The sequence below is a fragment of the Mus musculus genome, chromosome 9 (genome assembly GCF_000001635.26).
Source record: "Mus musculus strain C57BL/6J chromosome 9, GRCm38.p6 C57BL/6J".
Taxonomy (NCBI): Eukaryota; Metazoa; Chordata; class Mammalia; order Rodentia; family Muridae; genus Mus; species Mus musculus.
Window position 1 is genome coordinate 72,004,143 of NC_000075.6, and position 21,231 is coordinate 72,025,373.

At 37.3% G+C, this 21,231-nt stretch overlaps 1 protein-coding gene across 12 annotated transcripts in view; it reads right to left on the reverse strand.

The window, feature by feature from the left end:
• Tcf12 (transcription factor 12) overlaps positions 1 to 21,231 on the reverse strand; it is a 267,642-nt gene that overhangs the window by 159,891 nt on the left and 86,520 nt on the right. For 8 of the 12 annotated variants that reach the window (NM_011544.3, NM_001253862.1, XM_006510998.3 and 5 more), the window contains exon 4: positions 11,496 to 11,569. The exons of 1 other annotated variant lie outside the window; for it this stretch is intronic. In NM_011544.3, the coding sequence (NP_035674.2) occupies positions 11,496 to 11,569 (74 nt within the window). Of the gene's footprint in view, positions 1 to 2,558; positions 2,621 to 11,495; positions 11,570 to 21,231 lie in introns of all 12 variants that reach the window. 3 more of the 12 variants (XM_006511000.4, XM_030244212.1, XM_017313270.2) reach the window with 1 other exon arrangement.

Below are 21,231 nucleotides of genomic sequence, written 5' to 3' on the forward strand. Positions count from 1 at the left end.
GGCCTCTGGAAAATTCTCAGGGGAGACCCAGAGGAAAGTCTAGGCCTTACAAAGGAAGACAGCTACCGGTGTTAGTGCCCTGAACACCTGCTGGTAAAGCAAAGTTCAGAAAGGTTTGTGTAAAGAACTCTTTGACGTTTTGAACAATTAAATCACCTTAATGCTTCAGACATTCTTTGACCAATAAGGCAGCTGATATTTTATTGTTTCACCATAAAACAACTTCCTAAACACCAAAGACATATTCTGTTCTCTGTACAAAGCACCATACTGATTTTACTATGTTGTGGTGCAAGTCTGAAGTACCTCCCAGAGGCTGGTTACCTCATGGCCTACTGCACTGGTCATGTTCAAAGGTGGGGCTTTATTTGCTGAGCTACTGACACAGGACAGAAACCTAGGAGGTAGGACCCAAGCAAATGAGTGCATCCTTGGCACTATACCTTGTCCCAGTTTACATCAAGAAATTATGGAGCCAAATATATCTTTGTGCCTCTATTTTCACAGGTATTTTGTTACAAAGACAAAAAGCTGAGTGAAATATGAAATACACTGAAATAATGCTTTCACTTCACAGGAGGAAAGCTGGTGTGTCAGTTACTGTGTTGAAGAGGAGCATTTTAGAATGACCACTAGAGTATAGGATAACACAAGAATGTAACAAGGAAAGCACACTGACAAGGCTAAGCCCTCTGGCATTCGAAATCTCCTTTTGGACTCTTACTTTTGCAAATGGCATACACATTTCAAATAGATTTAAAGAAATACGGCGTCTTTTCTTAGATTGTACCAATCTATATTTTATTGTAAGAATATGAGTCTAGGAACAGGCAGGCTTACACCATTGCCACTGCCCCCAATAACCTCCAAATACCAAGATCTGCAACATAACAAACTTTTCCCAGTTTCAGTAACTCAAACAAAATTTATTTTTCATGACTTATAGGATTTCTTGTTGGATTTAAAAAATCACAATAGCCCACCATCTTGTCTGGGATAAACTCCAGGACTTCAAAATAGTTGTCTTTACAATAGAACATTCAGACTTTTAAAGTTCCTTAACAAGGCTTTGTTTCAGAATGGATATATAACTTGTTATGTAACTAGAAATAAAAAGAGGAAAAATGCTAACAGATTTCAAATTGGTCTGTCTATATAGAAGTCTTTCTCTATTTAATTATCAATTAAGAAAAAAATCTTTGCAGAGAAGAAACTAAAAGATCAGAACTGTTTGTTCAGGTCATTTGACTGATGCTGTGGCTCAATTTTTACAACTCATAAAATATTTTTTTGTAAGAAATATGATATAATGATATATATATAATGATAGCAGGGCTGGTGATGTGGTAAAGGCGCTTGCTACCAAGCTTGATGACTTGAATTCCATATTCAAGACACACATGATTAAAGAACAGAACCAATGAGAATATGAAACAAGAAAAAGAAAAAAAAGAAAGAAAAGAATGAGTGCTGGTCGTAGCATAACCTTAAAATCTTTAGAGTATTGTTCCTTAAAGCCCTAAGTGGCTAAGAATGCAAACACAAGTCTACACAGTAAAAGGGGATGGACGGCTTCAGCCATCTAGCCTGGTTACCATTCCTAAATGTTAATCTATCTTCTCAAAACCTTAATTTCCTCATCTCCAAAATGAAAAGAATCTTAAAAATTGCTTCTTGGTATGATACTCTTGAAGACCTGAGCAATTACACACCAAAGTTAAGTCTGTAAGCTCTACTGTGATAAATAGGAACTCTTAACAGTTTAATAAAAGTAAGCTAGTTAGTTATAAAAATGTTTTCATCTGGAATCTATCCTACATTGTATTTTCATAAATAAGAAATCACTAAACTAAGGAAACACTAAAGAGACTATCAAGATCTAGTTTAACAATTAAAAAGGGGGATATCAAAGACTAAATTGAAATATACTTGAGGGCCACCTGGTAAATTCTGGTTAAGTAGGTGTCCTGGGAGACTAAACAGAGGTCTAGTAGCGAGCAGAGCTATAATACTGCTCTACTAGTGCCCTAGATCTCAGTCAACCACTCATTAGCTATGAAACCTAAAACCCTAGTAGAAACTGTAAAGTCAATTTCTCCTGACAAGGATTGTAGACTCATACGGACTTAAGTGAAACTCACGTGAGGTGAGAAACTGACAAAAATATATGCTTTTTAGACAGATCAATAGCAGAGTCTCAGTATGTTTGCTCTAAGAATGGGTAGGCTGAAAAAAGAGACACTTTGGTTGTCTTAGAATGGTAGGCAATTTAAACCTATGTGATTTCTTTCAGTTTACAAAACATGCTGCAAAATGTTAAAGGTGCTTACATCTCATAATTTGCCTATTCGTAAGTAAGAACAGACTCAGTTCAGGCAGATGACTCCCTGAATGGCACTAAGAGTCATCATTACTCCCCAGACTCATTTAAACCTAACCTTAAAACACGCCCTTTCTCACCCATAGCTTTCTTCACATCTAGAACATGTTGAAGCAGCAGTTACGTAACAAAACAGAGATTAATGGGAACATAGATGCAATACATAGAAAACACTTACTTTAATTCTTTGTCCCTTCTGTCTTGCTTTGCTATTTAACTGCTTCATCTCCTGTTTTGTACCTGAGATCAAGAGGCATAAAATACTATTTCAAAATTTGTGTGTCCTTTCTAATTAGTGCATTTAAACTTCCTACTCACCATAAAATCTATACCACTCCCCCTTAAAATATAAAAGAACACATTGTAAACAGGTTCGAGGATACATCTTCCTTGCTATAGTGAAGATGCTAACACTAAACTCAACTATCTAAGTCCTGACAAATGGACACAAGGAAGGAAAGCTATTTTTAGCCTTTCTTCACACACACAAAAAAAAAACTTTTTTGTTTTTAATTAAACAATCAAGGTAGTTTTTTAACACAAAAAATAGCAAACCTGTTACAACCTGAAAACTTGGGAGAACTGAATTCTACAGTTACCATTCTGTGGCAGAAAAGAGTTTAGAGGATTCACAGCTCCCCAGCCACCTAGTCATATCAGCTATTCCACAAGCACTACCACCTTAGGCAAAATTTTTTGTTTCCATTACTTTGTAGTCTGGTTCCTATTTCCCTAACCCAAGTATGACTTTATGATAAGCAGATCTACATAGTTAATCTTCTCAGATCATCATATTTCTTTTTAGTATTTCATGTTGGATCCATTAGAGTGCTATTCCCTATATACAAGTTTATTTTTAATTGAATCTATTCCCAGAAAGATAGACTACATTTTTCCTAGAGAACAGTAACTTCTCTTACCCTATACTATTCATCTACTAATCACCTAAAGAGACGTTTTCTATCTACTGAATTTAGTGATCCGGGGTGAGGAGGCCTTTGTCTTAATGATCCCACCATTCCCTATTTCAAGAAGTTTGTTTCTCTTTCAATTATATTCACAGAAATGCTTGTTTACCCTATTCAACACTTCCTCCTCAATAAAGTGACAAATATTTAGAACAAGCAATAAAATTATTTTAGAAGTTAATTATTTGCTACCTAATTATACCGTCAATCTTATTGCCTTAAAAGAATTAAAAGCTTTAAAGTGTAACTTTTTAGGCAAGTTTGGACTGTTTCTAAGCCTACTTCCTGAACTCTAAAACATGCATTTATTCACCTTTAGCATTCCAAATTCTTGGTGCAATTACCACTGGCAGAATCTTAAAAATGGGAGTGGAAAGCATGCTAGAAAAATTCATTAAAGGCAAACAAACTAAATCAGGTGTGATGGTACAGGTCTATAATCCCAGCTACTTAGGAAGGTGACATAGGAGGATTGGGCTACATAATATATTCAAGGCCAGAATGGACAACTTAGATGCTACCTCAAAAAAAAAAAAAAATAAAAATAAAAAATAAAAAGTTTACTTTAAGAAGAAGGAGGGGGTGACAATATCTGTCTTGAAATATATGCCAAATGTGTATGTATAGATGTTTTCAGAGACTGGAGGAGGCTGTGAGATCTCCTATGCTCAAGTTATAAGTGCTTTTGAGCCACCTGATGGGGTTGCTAAGAACTGAACTCAGGTGCTCTGCAACAGCTGCCAAATATTTTTAACTGTTGAGCTGTCTGTCTCTCCAGCCTCAAAATAAAAAGTTTGAAAAGAAAAGGCTGTGGGTATAGCTCAAGAGTAAAATACTGCCGGGCAGTGGTGGCACACGCCTTTAATCCTAGCACTTGGGAGGCAGAGGCAGGCGGATTTCTGAGTTCGAGGCCAGCCTGGTCTACAAAGTGAGTTCCAGGACAGCCAGGGCTATACAGAGAAACCCTGTCTCGAAAAAAACAAACAAACAAAACAAAACAAACAAACAAACAAACAAAAAAAGAGTGGAATACTTACCTAGTAAACGTGTGGCCCTGGGTTCAATTCCTAGTATTGAGGGATTGGGGGATTACAGGATAAATTTAATATTCTTATTGCAATGGGGTTTTCTCATAACACGATTTCCAGTGGAAGAAGAAGAAAGGTCCCTATGCTCTACTAGCAACTACTAAGGCTCCTATGACCTGTAAACCTAAGCAAGTCAATCCAAATCTCTAGCCAGTATAACCCCTTAGTGAGGTCACAATGACCTCTGTGTGTTTTGTATAGACAGTACATGAAGATATCCAAGGCTCTATTATCCCATATCTAGCTCACAATCTACTAAGTGGCACTCAGCCAAGCTCTCCTACATGAATGAAAAAGATACTGAATGCCAGCTAAGAATGGCGAGAGCACTAAACAAAATTAAAGTTCCCTTTAGCCTCATCTGGCACAAACACTACAGAAGCTTCAAGAGAAAATAACATCAACTTCATCCAGATAACCTTATATATATTGGTTTTAGTTTTCATTGTTTGTGAAAACTATTTTCTTATTTTAGTTGAGTAGTTTTTCTTCTACCCTTTATCCAAATTACACAGTCTATGGCTCTATACACAAACTTTGCAAGACCAGCAACTCTAAACTCTTGGTAAGTTCATATTCTTCTTTCTACCCAACACACTCTTTGTGACTAGCATTCTATAAAGTGAACACTACTCTGAGTACACTCAACTCCCAGTGAATGCACTGCTATAAGGAAGCAAAAGTCAGAGCAAGTACTATAGAATTCAAAACATGCTTACTACTCATCCCTTAGAAGAAAGTCCCTGGGGCTCTTGGGAGAAATTGATCAGTCATTAAGGGCTAGGCTCACAACCAAAAAGACAAGTAACAAGTCCCTGAGATCATTCTGTGCTAAGTCTCATACATAAAATAACTGAAGGACTTTTTTTAAAGCCCATTCCATCAACACATATCCCCTCTGCATTATCAGCACAGACTGGAAGGGTAGTGGTGTAGCCATTATTAGTGCCATTCCATTTCTATCAATGAAAACAAAAAGAGAGAAAGTTTGAGATTAAAAAAATTAACTCATTCAGTATCACAAAGCAAAGTCTAAGTTGTATCAGAGATAGAAACTGACACTCCCACTTATCAGCTAGATCAAGTTGACACTGAGCAACTAATTCTATGGTTCTGCCTCACTACACACTACCTTTGCTATGTGAATCTCGTTGTCTTCCTCCCTCCTCCCTTCCCCCTCTCCTCTTTCTCCTGTCTCCCCTCTTGCCTCTTCCCTCCTCTCCCCATCTCTCAACCAAAATGGCCTCAAACTTGCTATGTAGCCCAATTTGACCTTGACTATCTAATTCTCCTGATTCTACCTACCTCCCAAAGTGCTATAATCTCAAAAGGGTGGTGCCACATGCAGTTTGTAAGGTGCTAAATATCAAAACCAGAGCCTTGAGAGAGCTAGGACTCCACCACCTGAACCACATCCCTCACTGGCTAGGAAGCATCATGTCCCAAATTATTTGTCACCAGCCACACGTTCCCTTTCTTGTTTTAACTTTCTACTTTCCCTTCAAAGTTGTGACAGAAATGTTACTACTCTTTGAATCCAGAAGTGCTGAGGCAAGGCAAAGGGGCCAAGAGATGCTGGCATTGAAGTGTAATCTATTCAGGCCAGAGGCAGTCTTTGACAGGGCAGCCTTCCTCATGTAAACAGTGGGTCTCCTGCAAATCTACCTTCACACTCTCCAAACCTGCTTTCTCATCTGCAAACCAGGATAAATGAAAGCAGCTAACACATTTTTCAGTTGTGAAAAATTCTATGATATGACAAAAGCTGAGGAAATAAAAAGAGCAAAATGCAAATGACTATTTTGTTCTGCAAAGCACAATACAAAAAGGGGGTGGGGGACCTGGGGAAATTTAGACACATCCAAACTCAGTTCAAGCCAATGAATGTTCTTTATTTAAAAAAAAAAAAAAAAAAACAAAACAAAAAAAAAACAGTAGCAGCAATGATAAGTACCTAAATACTCATCTTAACAGCAATATTTTACATGGAAAATGCTTATGACTTTAAATAATAAGCCCACTCATAGTAGCTAATGGCATATAGAAATTAGTTGTTTGTTGACAGTGAACCGGTATAAACTTTTCAAAGGAACAATAAAGTATTTGGTCTTATTTTAAAAAGAATATACAAACACACATACACACGCATATATACATATAAATACACATATATAAAATCAGCAGAAAAGTTCTGCATCTTGCACAGGCTATGAGGTACAAATCTCTATGGTCCCATGGTAGAATTTAGGCTAGGATGGGTACCAGTATGTACAAAAATGGGCAAACCTAACAATATGGTCACTTAAAAGACCTACAGATTCAGGTATCAGTCACATCTCAGAAACAGAATGTGTATATCAGGAAATATATAACCATGAAGATGCATTTAATGTATTTGATATTGAGATAAAGCACTGAGAACAGTAATTGTTTTCATTTGTTAAATAAATAAATTAAATATTTCATAGCTATAATCTCCACTTTTATCTATACCCTTTGAGGTCTGTGTAATATTACTATAATTTTGACGACAAAAAAAAAACATAAAGAAAGGTGACTTTCCTAGGATCTACTATACAAGTCTACAAGTCTCTGACCTACCTATGAGCAGATTAAGTCTGTAAGCATAAACAGCTGTCCCCAATCACTCAGACTACCATCTATTATGAGCCTCACAGGTTTTCATCATTGTTCTTTTTTTATAAAAATTTGTTTACTCACTTTTTAACATTTTTTATTTTTGAAATTCTATATAATCATATAATTACATCATTTTCACCCTTCCTTTTCTTCCCTTCAAACTCTTACATATGCATCTTCTTGCTCTTTCAAACTCATGGCCTCTTTTTTCATTAACTGTTATGAGCACATATATGCATTCCTAAAAACAACCTTCTCAAGTCTCTGTAATATTCCTCATATGTATTTCTTCAGTGATGACCATCAGGTATTGGGCAGCCAGTTGCTCTTCCCAAGGGAAGAATTTTTTGCAACTCTCAGTATTACTTAATTGTCTGTTCTATGTATTGTGCTAAGGAAAATGATTTTCCAAATTTTGATTATATTTAACTAAGTACAGCACAGCTATCATGCATAAAACATTGCTTTATGCAAAAAGGAAAACTTTTAAATCATTGTTTCATAGGAAGAGATGTGCTTTTTCAAGAAAGTAATGAATAATTGCAAGGGAAGGGAAATTGATGTTACTAACATTTGTTATAGATCGAAAGGAAAAATATTTATTAATTAGTAAAAGAGCAAAAATTCTCATTAGATTTATATGGCAGCATCTCTTGCAAATGCATTCATTTGTTTCTATTTGATTAGACACAAACTTCTAAGATGAATTCTAAAGACACTCACAGAACAGTGCATATCAGACACCGACCATTCCATTTAATCCTTTTAACAACTTCATAAAATAGCTAACACCAATCCCTTTTTACAAATGAGTGATGTGCAGTGAATTTAAATAACCTGTCCAGAATAACACAGATAGTAAAAAGTAGGAAAACCTGAAACTCAAGCAATCATTAACACAGCAATCAACTAGAGCAATCCAATTTCCTGGCCTTTATACCTGGTACAATCTCAAATAGAGAAAATATTCCTTGCATTAAAGGATAAGAAGAGATACAAAAACTTGTTGCCTATATTTCTTGTAGGCCTGCACTGTGCGATATTTAAATCTTGTTCATCTCTGGTGCTTCAATTTTGACGAAGTTTTATTTTTTATTTATTTATTTATTTTTTTTTTGAGACAGGGTCTCTCTGTATAGCTCTGGCTGTCCTGGAGCTCACTTGACGAAGTTTTAAAACTGGATCTTTCATATCACAGTACTTTTTTCATGTTTGTGTATTTGTGCTGCACAGACAGACAAAGCATCAAGAATGCACAGACAAGAGAAGACATGAGAGTATACACAAAAGCAGTGCTCCCACCCTCTAAGGTTTGAAGCCTAAGAACATTACATAAGTCTATCACTTTTTCTAACATTATTCTATCACTTCTAACATTACCACTAAGTATCATATCTGCTCCAGTATCTCCCTCAACAACTCTCTGTTAATGGATGGAACTAGAAAATATCATCGTGAATGAGGTAACCCAATCACAAAAGAACACACATGGTATGCACTCACTGATAAGTGAATATTAGCCCAAAAGCTCGGAATACCCAAGATACAATTCACAGACCATGTGAAGCTCAAGAAGAAGGAAGACCAAAGCACGTACACTTTGAAGGGGTAACAAAATATTCACAGGAGCAAATATGGAGTCAAAGTGTGGAGCAGAGACTGAAGGAAAGGCCACCCAGAGACTGTCCCACCTAGGGATCCATCCCATATACAGTCACCAAACACAGACACTATTGTGGATGCCAAGAAGTGCATGCTGACAAGAGCCTGATATAGCTGTCTCCTGGGAGGCTCTATTAGAGCCTGACATATACAGAGGCAGATGTTCACAGCCAACCACTGAACTGATCACGGAATCCCCAGTGGAGGAGTTAGAGAAAGAACTGAAGGAGCTAAAGGGATTTGCAACCCCATAGGAAGGACAATAATATCAACCAACCAGGGCTCCCAGGGTCTAAACCACCAACCAAGGAATTCACATGGAGGGGGCCATGGCTCCAGCCTTATATGTAGCAGCGGATGGGAAAAGAGGACGTTGGTCCTGTGAAGGCTTAATGGCCCAGTGTAGGGGAATGAGAGGGCAGAGAGGTGGGAGAGGGCAGGGAGGTGGGAGTGGGTGGGTGGTTGGGGGCACACCCTCATAGAAGCAGAAGGAGGTGGGATGGGATAGGGGGTTTCTGGGAGGGGAAATTTCGAAAGGGGAGAACATTTGAAATGTAAATGTAAATGAAAAATATCCAATAAAACAAAATAAAGAAAACCAAAATATTTTTTTAAAAAGCAAAAACAAAACAAACAAACAAACAAACAAACAAAAAACCTCTTTGTTAATGGGCTTCTGTGAGTAATTCTAATAACCAGAAACTTAACTGCCTCTATACGGTGAGGGCTACTTTTCAGATCTATTAAGACCTGGAGAGGTCATATATAAAAGGAACTTAGCTGCAGTGACTGTTCTAGTCCTGGAAAAGATGTTTAAGAGCAGTAAGCTGGGTATCTAGGAATGTGCCTGGGTTAAACAGGAAGCTGGCTGACCACAGAATTAGTTCAACTTTTCTCTACCACAACCTACACTAAAAATAAGCTAATTAATACATTCAGAATAGAAGACAGCTTTCTCATGTGACCTATAGATCAAACAGCAAAAACAGCAGGATTGTCTTTGAGTGCCATCACTGATGCAAATACAATGTCAGGATGGTCAATCTGTTAAGTGCTTGGATACACTGTTATATGTTCTTCTCCTAAAACCCCATCTAATATTCAAGTAGAAGAACTCAGAAAGCCTGAGAGTGAAGTAAAGAGAACTACGAAGGAGTCATCTAATGCACTCTAAGACAGGAACTTGAGCCTCTGAAGGAAAGTTTTCAAATATTTACATATACTAAAATTTCTACTATAGAAAACTGTAATTTCAAAAAGATAAGCAAGAAACACACTCAAATATTTTTCAGAGAATCAAAAACTCTCTTCAGAATTGGGAAAAAATTGAACATCTACAAGTTTAAAGTCTCCAAGATATGAAAATGTGTCCAGGAATGAACAGTAAAATCTAAATCCTGTCAAAGCACTTCACATTATGACAGCTATTTTGGCTACCGATTCCCACGAAGTTAATAGATACAGCATCTGTCTATCTGTTTTCCTCCAAATAATAATAGTCCTTCCCAACATATTTAAATTAGACTGTGGCCTAACAAAACAGCAAAACCTCTTGTTTTCAGAAGCACTTTGATACTGACAGAAGTATATCAAAAGCAAGCAGCCCAACTGCATACAAGCCAACTGCATGCTTCTTTCTTTCTACTCTTTAAGATACTTTAAGTTAAATGTTTTATATATATGTATAGATATATAGACATATCTTCTCTTGGTTTCCTGTAAGAGAAAAGAAATGTCTCATTCATTTACATATAGCATTATGGTTTGCATGTGAAATGATCCTGACAGATTCATGTGTCTGAACATATGGTCTAACCTGACGACAGTTTCTAGAAATTAGAACCTCTAGGAAGTAGGGCCTCACTGCAGCAAGTGGGGTAAGGAAGGAAGGCTTTGTGAACTACTATCTAGTTTTACTCAAGGTCTGTTTCCTGATCAGCTGAGAAGTGAGCAAGCTGCCCCACACTGACAGGAGCCAGTCTTGCAGCATCAACACCACCAACCCATCCCTACCTTTAAACGATGAGCCCAAAGAAATTTCTTCTCATCCAGAGTAGATTGTGTCAAGCCTTTTAAATATCAGTAACATACAGTCTTTTAAAAAGTATCCCACTTTGTAACCCTACCAGTGCACTAGTGGCTGAGAACAAAGTGTTTATTTATAGTTCTTTCATTTTCTGTCTCTGGTCCCACTTCAAACGTTTACCAGAAAATTTTGCATAGTTTTCTTGCTAGAAAAGGCCCTAATCTTTACCCCTTTTGGTGTGTAGAACACAAAGTTGGTCTTATTTTCTATTGTTAACCAAGAACTTTTACATCTATTTTGGCATGGCTTCTAGAGATAAGACTACTGAGTACCCAATGCGAATACTGATAACCTCTGGAACTCAGCTTGAAAAGGAAGCTGAAAGCTGGAGCTTTAAAAGTCACAACCATCTCCTGAAACAGGTAACAAACAAAGAAATAGCAATTCAGTACAAAGAACATCTGATGGGTACTCTGAGCTCCTCCAGCATCACGGGAGCACTGTAGGCAAAGCAGATCTGGATAATACCAAGAGTATTTCTTCAGGTATAGGAATTGTAATAAACCTCAAAAGCAGGACAGCAGATTAAATCCATGATGAAGGCTGTGCATATTCTATATTTCCACAACATAAGATAACCTTTATTTGTTATGAAAAGTTCATTTATGGAAAACCTCATTTACTCAGCCCAATCATCATTACAGTTGTAACCAAGACTTAAGAAAACTTACTCTAGATGAATCATAGGAGGGGCTTGGTTGACCACTTGTTCCCCAAGATGTTGTTCCTCCACGCTCATCCATACCTAAAGAAAGCAGACAGTGTACAATATAAATTCTAAAGACATGTTTCTGACGTTTCAGATAGTGCATAAGAGAACGAAGTTCACATGATGGTATGAGAATCATTGTGAAACTGGCTATATCATATTCCTTGACCCAGTAGCATGTAGCAAGGTAGTTTCTTCAGAGTTACTCTCACCATTATTCCCCTAAATGATACCCTCTGTATATCATGACATTTCAGAACTAAGATATTTCTTTGGAGACTTTCAAATGGATTTTCACATAAGTGTCTCCATTTTTCTACCCATTATCCATACACTTTCCATATATAAAATATGAAGATTTCAGTTCTCCAACCATAAAAACAAAGCTAGCCATGTAATATTGAGTTTCATACATGTGTTTCTATCAGATTAGAGAGTTAATATTCTTAACAGAAAATAGAGAATCTCAAATTACCTATCCCAACTAACCACAGTGACAAAGAGTGCACTGCAGCAATCCTGTGGGTAGCAATTCCATCTCTTCACAGCTGTTACTCACAATGTTGCTGCAAAGTAAAGGTCTTAAAGGAGGATGAAGGATCAGTTACCATCATCCTTGTCTGATGCCAGGTTCTATACCTAAACCTTCCCATTGGTTCCACGAAAAACTGGTAATCTCTAAATTGGTCATTTATCATTGTATGTTTCAATCTAGTTATTCCTACATTTTCTATATTTAAAAATCCAGGATTTTCATCTTTGATTACTAAGTACAGTATATATTCCTCAGCTCTTTCTAAGATAATTTCTATACTAAATATCAATGTTGGCTTTCTTTCCTTTGTACTCGAAAAAAATGGATGTTAGAAATTACTAAGTTTAGGAACTCTTTCAGAGTATTCCTAGAAGTCATCAGTAATGTAGGTGAGAATGTAGTGTTCAGTAGCTAAAATGCCAAAACTTCTGTGGCAACCTGAGTCCAAGGCTTGAACAAACAAGAGTCAGGCACCAGGTCGCACAGCAGAATGTCTTCCTGACTAACTTGGTTACTGGGGCCTAAGAGTTTTCTTAAGAAAATTGCAGGGCATGATGGTGCACGCCTTTAATCCCAGCACTCAGAAGGCAGAAGCAGAAGGATCTCTGATTTGAGGCCAGTCTGGTCTATAGAGATGAGCTGCAGGTCAGCCAAACTACACAAACAAACCCTGTCAAACAAAATAAACAACAGAAAGAAAAAAGGAGAGAGAGAGAGAGAGAGAGAGAGAGAGAGGGAGGGAGAAAGGGAGGAAGGAAGAAAGGAAGAAAAAGGAAGAAAGAGAGAAAGAGGGAGAGGGAGATGAAAAGAAGGGATCCTATATACTACTATTATAATTATTCTATGTATAGATTAGCTATTGATAATCTCACTGCCTAATTTCAGAAATTTGAGTTCATCTCTGGCATACATACATACATACATACATCCGTACATACATACATATGAGGGAGGAGTTAGTACGATTTTCAGTTTTAAGTATCTGCAGGTAGTTAGGAATATGCCCCCACAGGTAAAGAGGAAATACTGTACAGATAATATTCCAGGCACAATTTAAAGTGAAACAATGTTCAAAACACATTAAGTACTTTATTTGTTCTTAGAAAAATCTTATTAAAATTCACAATTTAGTAAAGACTCTACATATACAATGTGTCATAGAAAGGCACACAGTTTATATCTCTCCAGGACCACAAGCTACCCAAGAGGTACTTTCTAAGCATTTTCTTTGTGATGAGCATTATAAACAGAATACAGGCTTTCCAAGAGACTCAACTAAAGATAAAAACTATTATTAACCCACAGAATATAGTAACATGACATAAAACTCCAAATAATTGTTTAAGTTGTGTAAAGTATTGTCAAACAATTATATATTGGAAACTTATGATGAATTCTACCCTAATGGACATAAGACAAAAATTTATCTTAATGTTTTTATAGCAAACCATTAATAAATAGTGTTTTAAATATATTTGTTTAAAAAAAAAGACAGGAGCAAGCTATAGAAACCATCTCAGACAGTGGAAACCACACAGTCAATTTTTAATCAAAAGACTTGTAACACCTTTTACAAGATGAAGAAAAGGCAAAGATTAATTAAACAAAATGCTAATGTATTATGTAGTTAAATACTAATAGTGGACAAGGACAGGCTCAAGGGCTATTACAGAGTAACGCGGATCTGGCTAGGTTTTCACCTCACAGCTCTGTGATTTATTGTCAACACAGCCAGACTGACTGAATGTCGTGGCTGGCACTGACAAAAGAAATCACTTTGTATCAATGACCCCTTTCTGCCCAAGACAATAGCTGTACAAATACAAAAACATGACAGCAATAAAGGAACTTCTAAAGCTTCATCCACAACAAAAACAAGACAACACCTGAAGATAAACTTTATAAGGATGTTATACAAACTGATAAAATGTAGAAACCAAGAAAATCTAAAGAGAAATGCAAAAGCATCACAATAGAATGGGGAATTGCAATTGTTTTGAAATACCTGGAGAAAAAAATTCCCATTTATTTTCTTTCCTTTCCATTTTTAGTACTTATATAGCAAATCAACAACTTTAGAGTAATTCATTGATCCATAGATTTAAATAACAGTTATGAGAACAGTAAACAATTATTAAAAATTTGAGGGCTGGAGAAATGGAACAGCGGTTAAGAACACTGACTGCTCTTCTGAGGGTCCTGAGTTCAAATCCCAGCAACCATATGGTGGCTCACAATCATCTGTAATGAGATCTGACGCCTGCCTCTGGTGTGTCTGAAGACTGCTACAGTGTACTTACATATAAATAAAATCTTAAAAAAGAAATAACAAAAAACTTGAAGTACTTTGACTATTTAATTTTTAAAAACATAATTATGTTTCTTTTCAGAATTAAAATGTATAAGAATTAGTAAACTCATCAACACTGAAGCACTGTTTTCTTTTTTTTAAACTCTGTGTGTGTGTGTGTGTGTGTGTGTGTGTGTGTGTGTGTGTGTGTATGCATGCATATGCATACCCAGTTTATCATAGAGCCTGCTTTTCTGAATGGAATCAATTACATAAAATACATTATAACTGTTTATTTCATGTGCCCCATTCTTTTTTTATTAGATATTTTCTTTATATACATTTCAAATGCTATCCTGAAAGTTCCCTATACCCTCCCTCCACCCTGCTCCCCTACCTACCCACTCCTGCTTCTTGGTCCTGGCATTCCCCTGTACTGGGGCATATAAAGTTTGCAATACCAAGGGGCCTCTCTTCCCAATGATGGCCAATAGGCCATCTTCTGCTACATATGCAGCTAGAGACATGAGCTCTGGGGGTACTGGTTAGTTCATATTGTTGGTCCACCTATAGGGTTGCAGACCCCTTCAGCTCCTTGGGTGCTTTCTCTAGCTTCTCCATTGAAGTTCCATTTTATAGAAGACTGTAAGCATCCACTTCTGTATTTGCCAGGCACTGGCATAGTCTCATACGAGACAGCTGTAACAGGGTCCCTTCTGCAAAATCTTTCTGGCATATGCAATATTGTGTGGGTTTGGTGGCTGATTATGGGATGGATCCCTGGGTGGAGTATTCTCTGGATAGTCCATCCTTTCATCTTAGCTCCAAACTTTGTCTCTGTAACTCCTTTCATGGGTATTTTGTTCCCTATTCTAAAGAGGAATGAAGTATCCACCCATTGGTCTTCCTTCCCTCTTCATGATTTTCTTCTGTTTTGTAAATTGTATCTTGGGTGTTCTATGTTTCTGGGCTAATATCCACTTATCAGTGAGTGCATATCTAATGACTTCTTTTGTGCATGTGCCCCATTCTTAAAAGCATATTATTTGGATTTCTGGAGGGTGTGTGTGTGTTTGCTGTGTAGCTCAGGCTCACAAATTTGTAGCTCAGCTTCCCAAATACTGGAATTCCAGGCATGTGCCATCATGCCTAGCATGCTATTTTTTATTAATTAATTATCTGGTAAGTGTATTGTTACTTTTCTGTTGCTGTGACAAAACACTATGAAAAAAATGAAACTTATAGGAAGGTTTGTTTGAGCTTAGGGTTCCAGAGGGACCAGAGTCCAATATGGTGGTGCAGTAGGTAAGCAGGCTGGAATTTCAATCTGAGCTCACATCTTGAACACTAAGCAGGAAGCTGACAGAGCAAATGGAAATCTTTACACTCTCAAAGCCACCCTGTGGTGACATAAATCCTCCAACAAACTGCAGCACTGCTAAGAACCAAGTAAGTGTTCAAATGACTGAGACTAGGGGTGCATCTCATACTCCACAGTTACGATCAAACCAACTTAAGACCTTGTTTCTAAAAACAATAGTTTGGATTTAATGAAAGCAGCTGGCCTTTTTGTCCTTGTAAAAACATTTAATAAGAACAATCACAGCTAAGTATGGTAGGCATGCCCCTAAGCCCAGCACTTGGGAGGCAGAAGCAGTTTTTGAGATTGTGGCTGGCTTGATCTATATATTGAGTTCCAGGTGAGCCAAAAAAAAAAAAAGAGACAAGACACAAGAAACACATCTGAAATTACTGAATAGACAACCACATTCTTTCGAGGTTGGGAGCTTGGAGAAGGAATAAACCAAACTTGTTGAAAATCAAACGTATAAGACTCTTAAAAGACCAGGCAAACTTTTGGCCAAGTCCAATGTGTGGCAGGCATCTTTTCCATGAAGAACTCAATACACTCTTGTTCACTTGTCTCATTGCCTCCACCGTAAGTGTTATACGTAGAGTATTCTCCAAAATACTATCCCTATGGTGTCCATTCTATTCCTTCCCCTTTAATATGTTAGCATTTGAATGTCTAAGTTTCTGTACAGTTTTATCCACCAACAAAAAACAAAAGCATGTTCTATGTCAAAGGAGAGACTGTTTTATAGCCAAACAACATGGTTTCCCCAGAAGATGCTGTAGACAAGGATTATGAACACTGTTTCAATGTTTGACGCTCAGGAAAGATCTATCTGAGATGAAAAGGATGGAATGGTGCAAGGGTACTAGCAATGAAGACCATTCTCTCTTTATCTGCCACTTAGGAGACCTACTACTAAAAACTGACATCATGAATTAAAACTAAGGTAAGTGGAGAAGTGAATACAGAACTTGGGATATGTTTCAGGTTTTGGAGAGTCTCAAAAAGTCAAAAACAAGGAAAAGAAGAGGGAAAAACAAAGAATAGACAGCTACAGCAAAGGCAGTCAAAGCAGCAATTCAACATGGACATGTGCTTATGTATGGTCAGCGTTTGCCCAGAGCAAGCAAGCGAGCACCTGTCAGATTAGAACAAGCCAGGAGACTGCGCACTTCCTGCACACAGAGTCAATTCTAACCCTGAAAGAAGTTCTTTATTCTAATAGTAAGTCAAATGGCAAACTCAGTACCACTGTATAGAAACAAAAGATAACAAACATACTTTATAGGACTGCCATCTGCTTTCTGGAGATAGAATAAGTGATTTGTAAGAAAAATCTGACTGGAGATAATTGTGTCAAATAACTAACACTATAATGTCTACTTCAATAGTTTCTTCACTTTTATTTGTGAAGAAATGATACTTTTTTATATAAACTTAAAGGTTGCAATCAATTCTAAACTAACAGACATCTGAAAACCTACCAACAATTTTTCATAGTACTTTTAAGATTTTGCATAAAGATGAAATAAATCTACTGATACGTTTACTCAGGAACTCATTGGGATACAGGGTCAATTACAATATAATTCCTTTCATTACTATGCTATACATTAATGAAATTAAAGGAGAAAAATGGACAAATGCACAAGGGAACTTAAGAGAAAGTAAGACAGGTTGTCTCACAGGAAAAGTGATTATCAGGTATAGAGCTTTGGGTTTTCTGTTTTAAGTACAAAAGATTCTGTGTATAGGATTGTTAAATCAAAGTCTGACTTTATATCTTAAAAGCTAGAGCACACACCCACAGGCAAGACCAAACTCGTCGACAGCAGAGGCTAAAGAATTAAATGAGACATGAGTGGCAGTCAGCCAAGGAAACAGAGAATTTTAATTTTAACCAAAAAAACTGGCTTACTAAAACAGAAAATATTGAAGGAACATGAAGAAACCAAGATTTCCACAAAGAGCATTCATAATAAAACCAAGTCGTAGACAGTAAAAATGCAACCCACTATTCAGCCAAGAGGACCACTACATGTGGATTCTCACAGACTGAAGATGCTGTAAATGTGCTCAATGAGTAAAGATCATACAATGGACAGAGGACTAGATAGAAGAAGGAAAACATTTTCTAAGAGGCCGAATTGAATGTGTGGAATAAAACTTCTTGGAAGAACATAAGACAGAATAGAGATGACAGGAAAGTGTAATTGGTGTTTATAATAGATAAATAGAAACCATTCAAATCAGAAACTAATAGAAACTTAACAAGATCTCAGAAACCTAATGGAAGAAACAAAGAAGTGTAACCTGGGTATAACGAGAGAACAAAGAGAATAGGACAGGAAAATGCATCTGAAGAAACCATGTCCAAAAGAGAAGTCACAGATGTGTAAGGGTTAAATCTACCAAATAAAGATTGTGGTGAATGCCAACAGTAAAAATGCCAAGAAATTCCTATACAAAATCAAGTTAACAGACAAAAATTTTAAATTTCAGAAATAGCCAGGAAGAAATTATTACCTAGAAAGGAAAAGTTCAAATCACTATGTTTGCCTTCAGAAACTGGATAATGGCAGACATGGAAAAACATCTTTAAAGTGCCCACTATTATCCAGAACTATACATATGACGAATATCCTTCAAGACTAAAGATAATAATGACATTTGCACATGAAAGAAAATTAAGAATTCATTTCTAACATCTGATTCAAAAATATACTGAAAGTAGATCTTTAAGATGAAAAAAAAAATGTAATCAGAGGGCATCCTGGATGCAGAAGTAAAGGGAGAACACCAATAAGAAACGGTTCTCTCTAGCGTCTGTAAAACATGCAACTATCTAAAACATAGTAACCATCTTCCTGGGAACTGCAATGGATGCGTTCTGAAGTAATACCAGAGCAACTTCAGCACGAGAGAAAGCAGCAAATAACCCCCCCCCCAAGGTAAACAGACCTACAAGGTTGAAAGACAGCTGCAATTTACCTAGAGTGGTAGTGGATTAACTAAATTGTCTTTGAGAAGTTAATGGTGTATTTCTACATCCTTGGGAAGGTACAAAAGGAGAAAATGAACAGAGGCAGTGTGGGCTAATAAAATAAAGCTGAATACTAAAATGAAGCAAGCAGAAATCAACACAATCCAACACTTCACTTCTGTCTAGGAAGAAGGCAGACATTTCTTTCAGCAAGTACACACCTCAATGCTTTGTGCACCCATCAAATTCATACCTCTACTCTTCTTGAACAAAATAATTACATTTAGATTCAATGGTTAGAAAATAACGACAACAAAACTACACTTACATTTTAACAAAAAATACAATATTACACCAATGTGAAAACTGCATGCACAGGTTTTTAGCTAGTTTGCCTGTTTTTATGGCTCCCATCAGGATCATAAGTCTGTAGGAACACAGCGGTTTCTACATAACTATCAAGTACATCTTCGTGAATTTTTGCTGATTACCTAACACATTTGCTATTTAAAAACAGCTGTGTGAGCAATTACTATTCTTAACTCAATTCCGCAAACAATTCTATTCGTTTCCTGTAATGAGGCCCATGCACTCCCTGCATTCAAGTCTTAGACCATTAATTCCTGTAATGGCATCACACTGCCTCTCTAGAATAGTGCCATAAAATCTTTTCCATATTTTCTCTGTACTGAAAATTCTCTCCCTCTATCCCTCAAACTCCCGCTCATTCCACTCTATGCACACAAAAGAAAATTTGATACTCATCACTTTCATAGTCATCCATTTACCTATTAATCTCTAGCTATTTAGCCCCTCCCCTAGACAGCACAAACCAAAGGCCAGATGCAGAACAATCTCTCCACAAATATTTGCTCATAGACAAACACACAAAAACCACTGAATTCTACATAGTCATCGATGATACAAGCTAACCTCTAACTTTTGTTTTCTTTTTGTTGTTGTTTATTCAAAGACAGGGTTTTTCTGTGTAGCCCTGGCTGTCCTGGACCTCACAGAGATACACCTGCCTCTGCTCCCAATGGCTGGGATAGACAGGGTATGCCAAGCCAGCACCCAAGAGAAGCTAACCTCTTCTTCATTTCTTGCATCTATGTAACAGATGTCAACAAAGTTTTGCTATAAAAGCCTTCTAGTACATATTTTAGATGATTGTAGACCAACTAACTATTCTCTATACCAACCACTCAATCTACTGCCATAGCACAAAAGCAGCCCAAGCAATATGACAGCAAAGAAAATAAGTAAGCTTAAATAAAATTAATTTACAAAAGCAAAACCATTAGCCATGGGCTGTATTTTGCCCACTCAGTTTCTTCTGCCACTGCTGCTACTGCTGCCAGTGCCGCCGCCGCCTCCTCCGCCGCCTCCTCCTCTTCCTCTTCCTCCTCTCCTCCTCCCCCCAAGTCTTATGGATTTTTTGTTTTCATTTGTTACCATGCTGGGGCAGGTGCCCAAAGTACATGCCCTTATCCCACCCTGCCATTCTATGTTCCAACCCCTAGACTGTTCATTTGGCTTTATAGTTTTTGTCCTCATATGAGTGATCAATTTCTATATATGTATTTTTATTTTTTAATTTATTTACTTAATTATCTGTGTGCATGTCATGGCACACTTGTGGAGGTCAGAGGACAACTCGCAGAAGCTGGTTCTCTCCTTCCACAACTTGGGTCGTGGGAATGTAATTTAGGTCATTAGGATTAGCAGCCAGCTCTTTTTCCCACGGAGCCATTTTGCCTGCCCCACACTCCCAACCTTAAACCCAGTACTGCACTCTGGAACCACAATCTCCACATTCCTACTGAACGTGTTTCTGAGTACCTTGTCATCACCCTAAAGCCATCGAATATCAGCCAAACCCTTGATGCTTTTCAGCTCTTCCTCCTAAACCACTCACTAGATGAGACCCCACGATTAAAGTATAACAGTCCAGGTTAGAGAGCCTTGGAAACCGGCATTACCTTGATTCTCCCACTCACTCTCTGTTACCTCCACAGTGAGGGTTGCTTAGTCACCTTCTCTTCCAGGCTTTCATAATGTGTCTATTAGACCCAGGTTCCCGAGTCTTTCACTCTTCCTAAGGCAGTAGTTTATAATACATCACCTGCTTAGGAAGTCCTGCCAACACAATCTTGCTAAAACACTTCTCAAACACATTCCTCCCAGATTTAGAAGTCACATTTTCAAATGCTTCACTGCCAGGACAGTAAAATTCTTCAACTTGAAATGAAATGTTTATTCTAATCTATTCCACAAATGTTTGTTGTGAAAAGTGCTAGATTTGCCCCATGTGTTAAAAAAAATCTGAAAATCCAGTGTAACTGCCTTTCCTCTTCTAAGTTTAATACTAGAAACAATATTAATATCTTACTATGGCAGAAGCACACAGAAAATGTAATCAAGGAGTAACATTCTGGTGTATTTGAATGCACTCAACAGTAGCCATAAAGCACTGTCATTCACACTGTAGTGTACATGGCATTGCCGTGACGATTTCCATAGCCTTTATTAT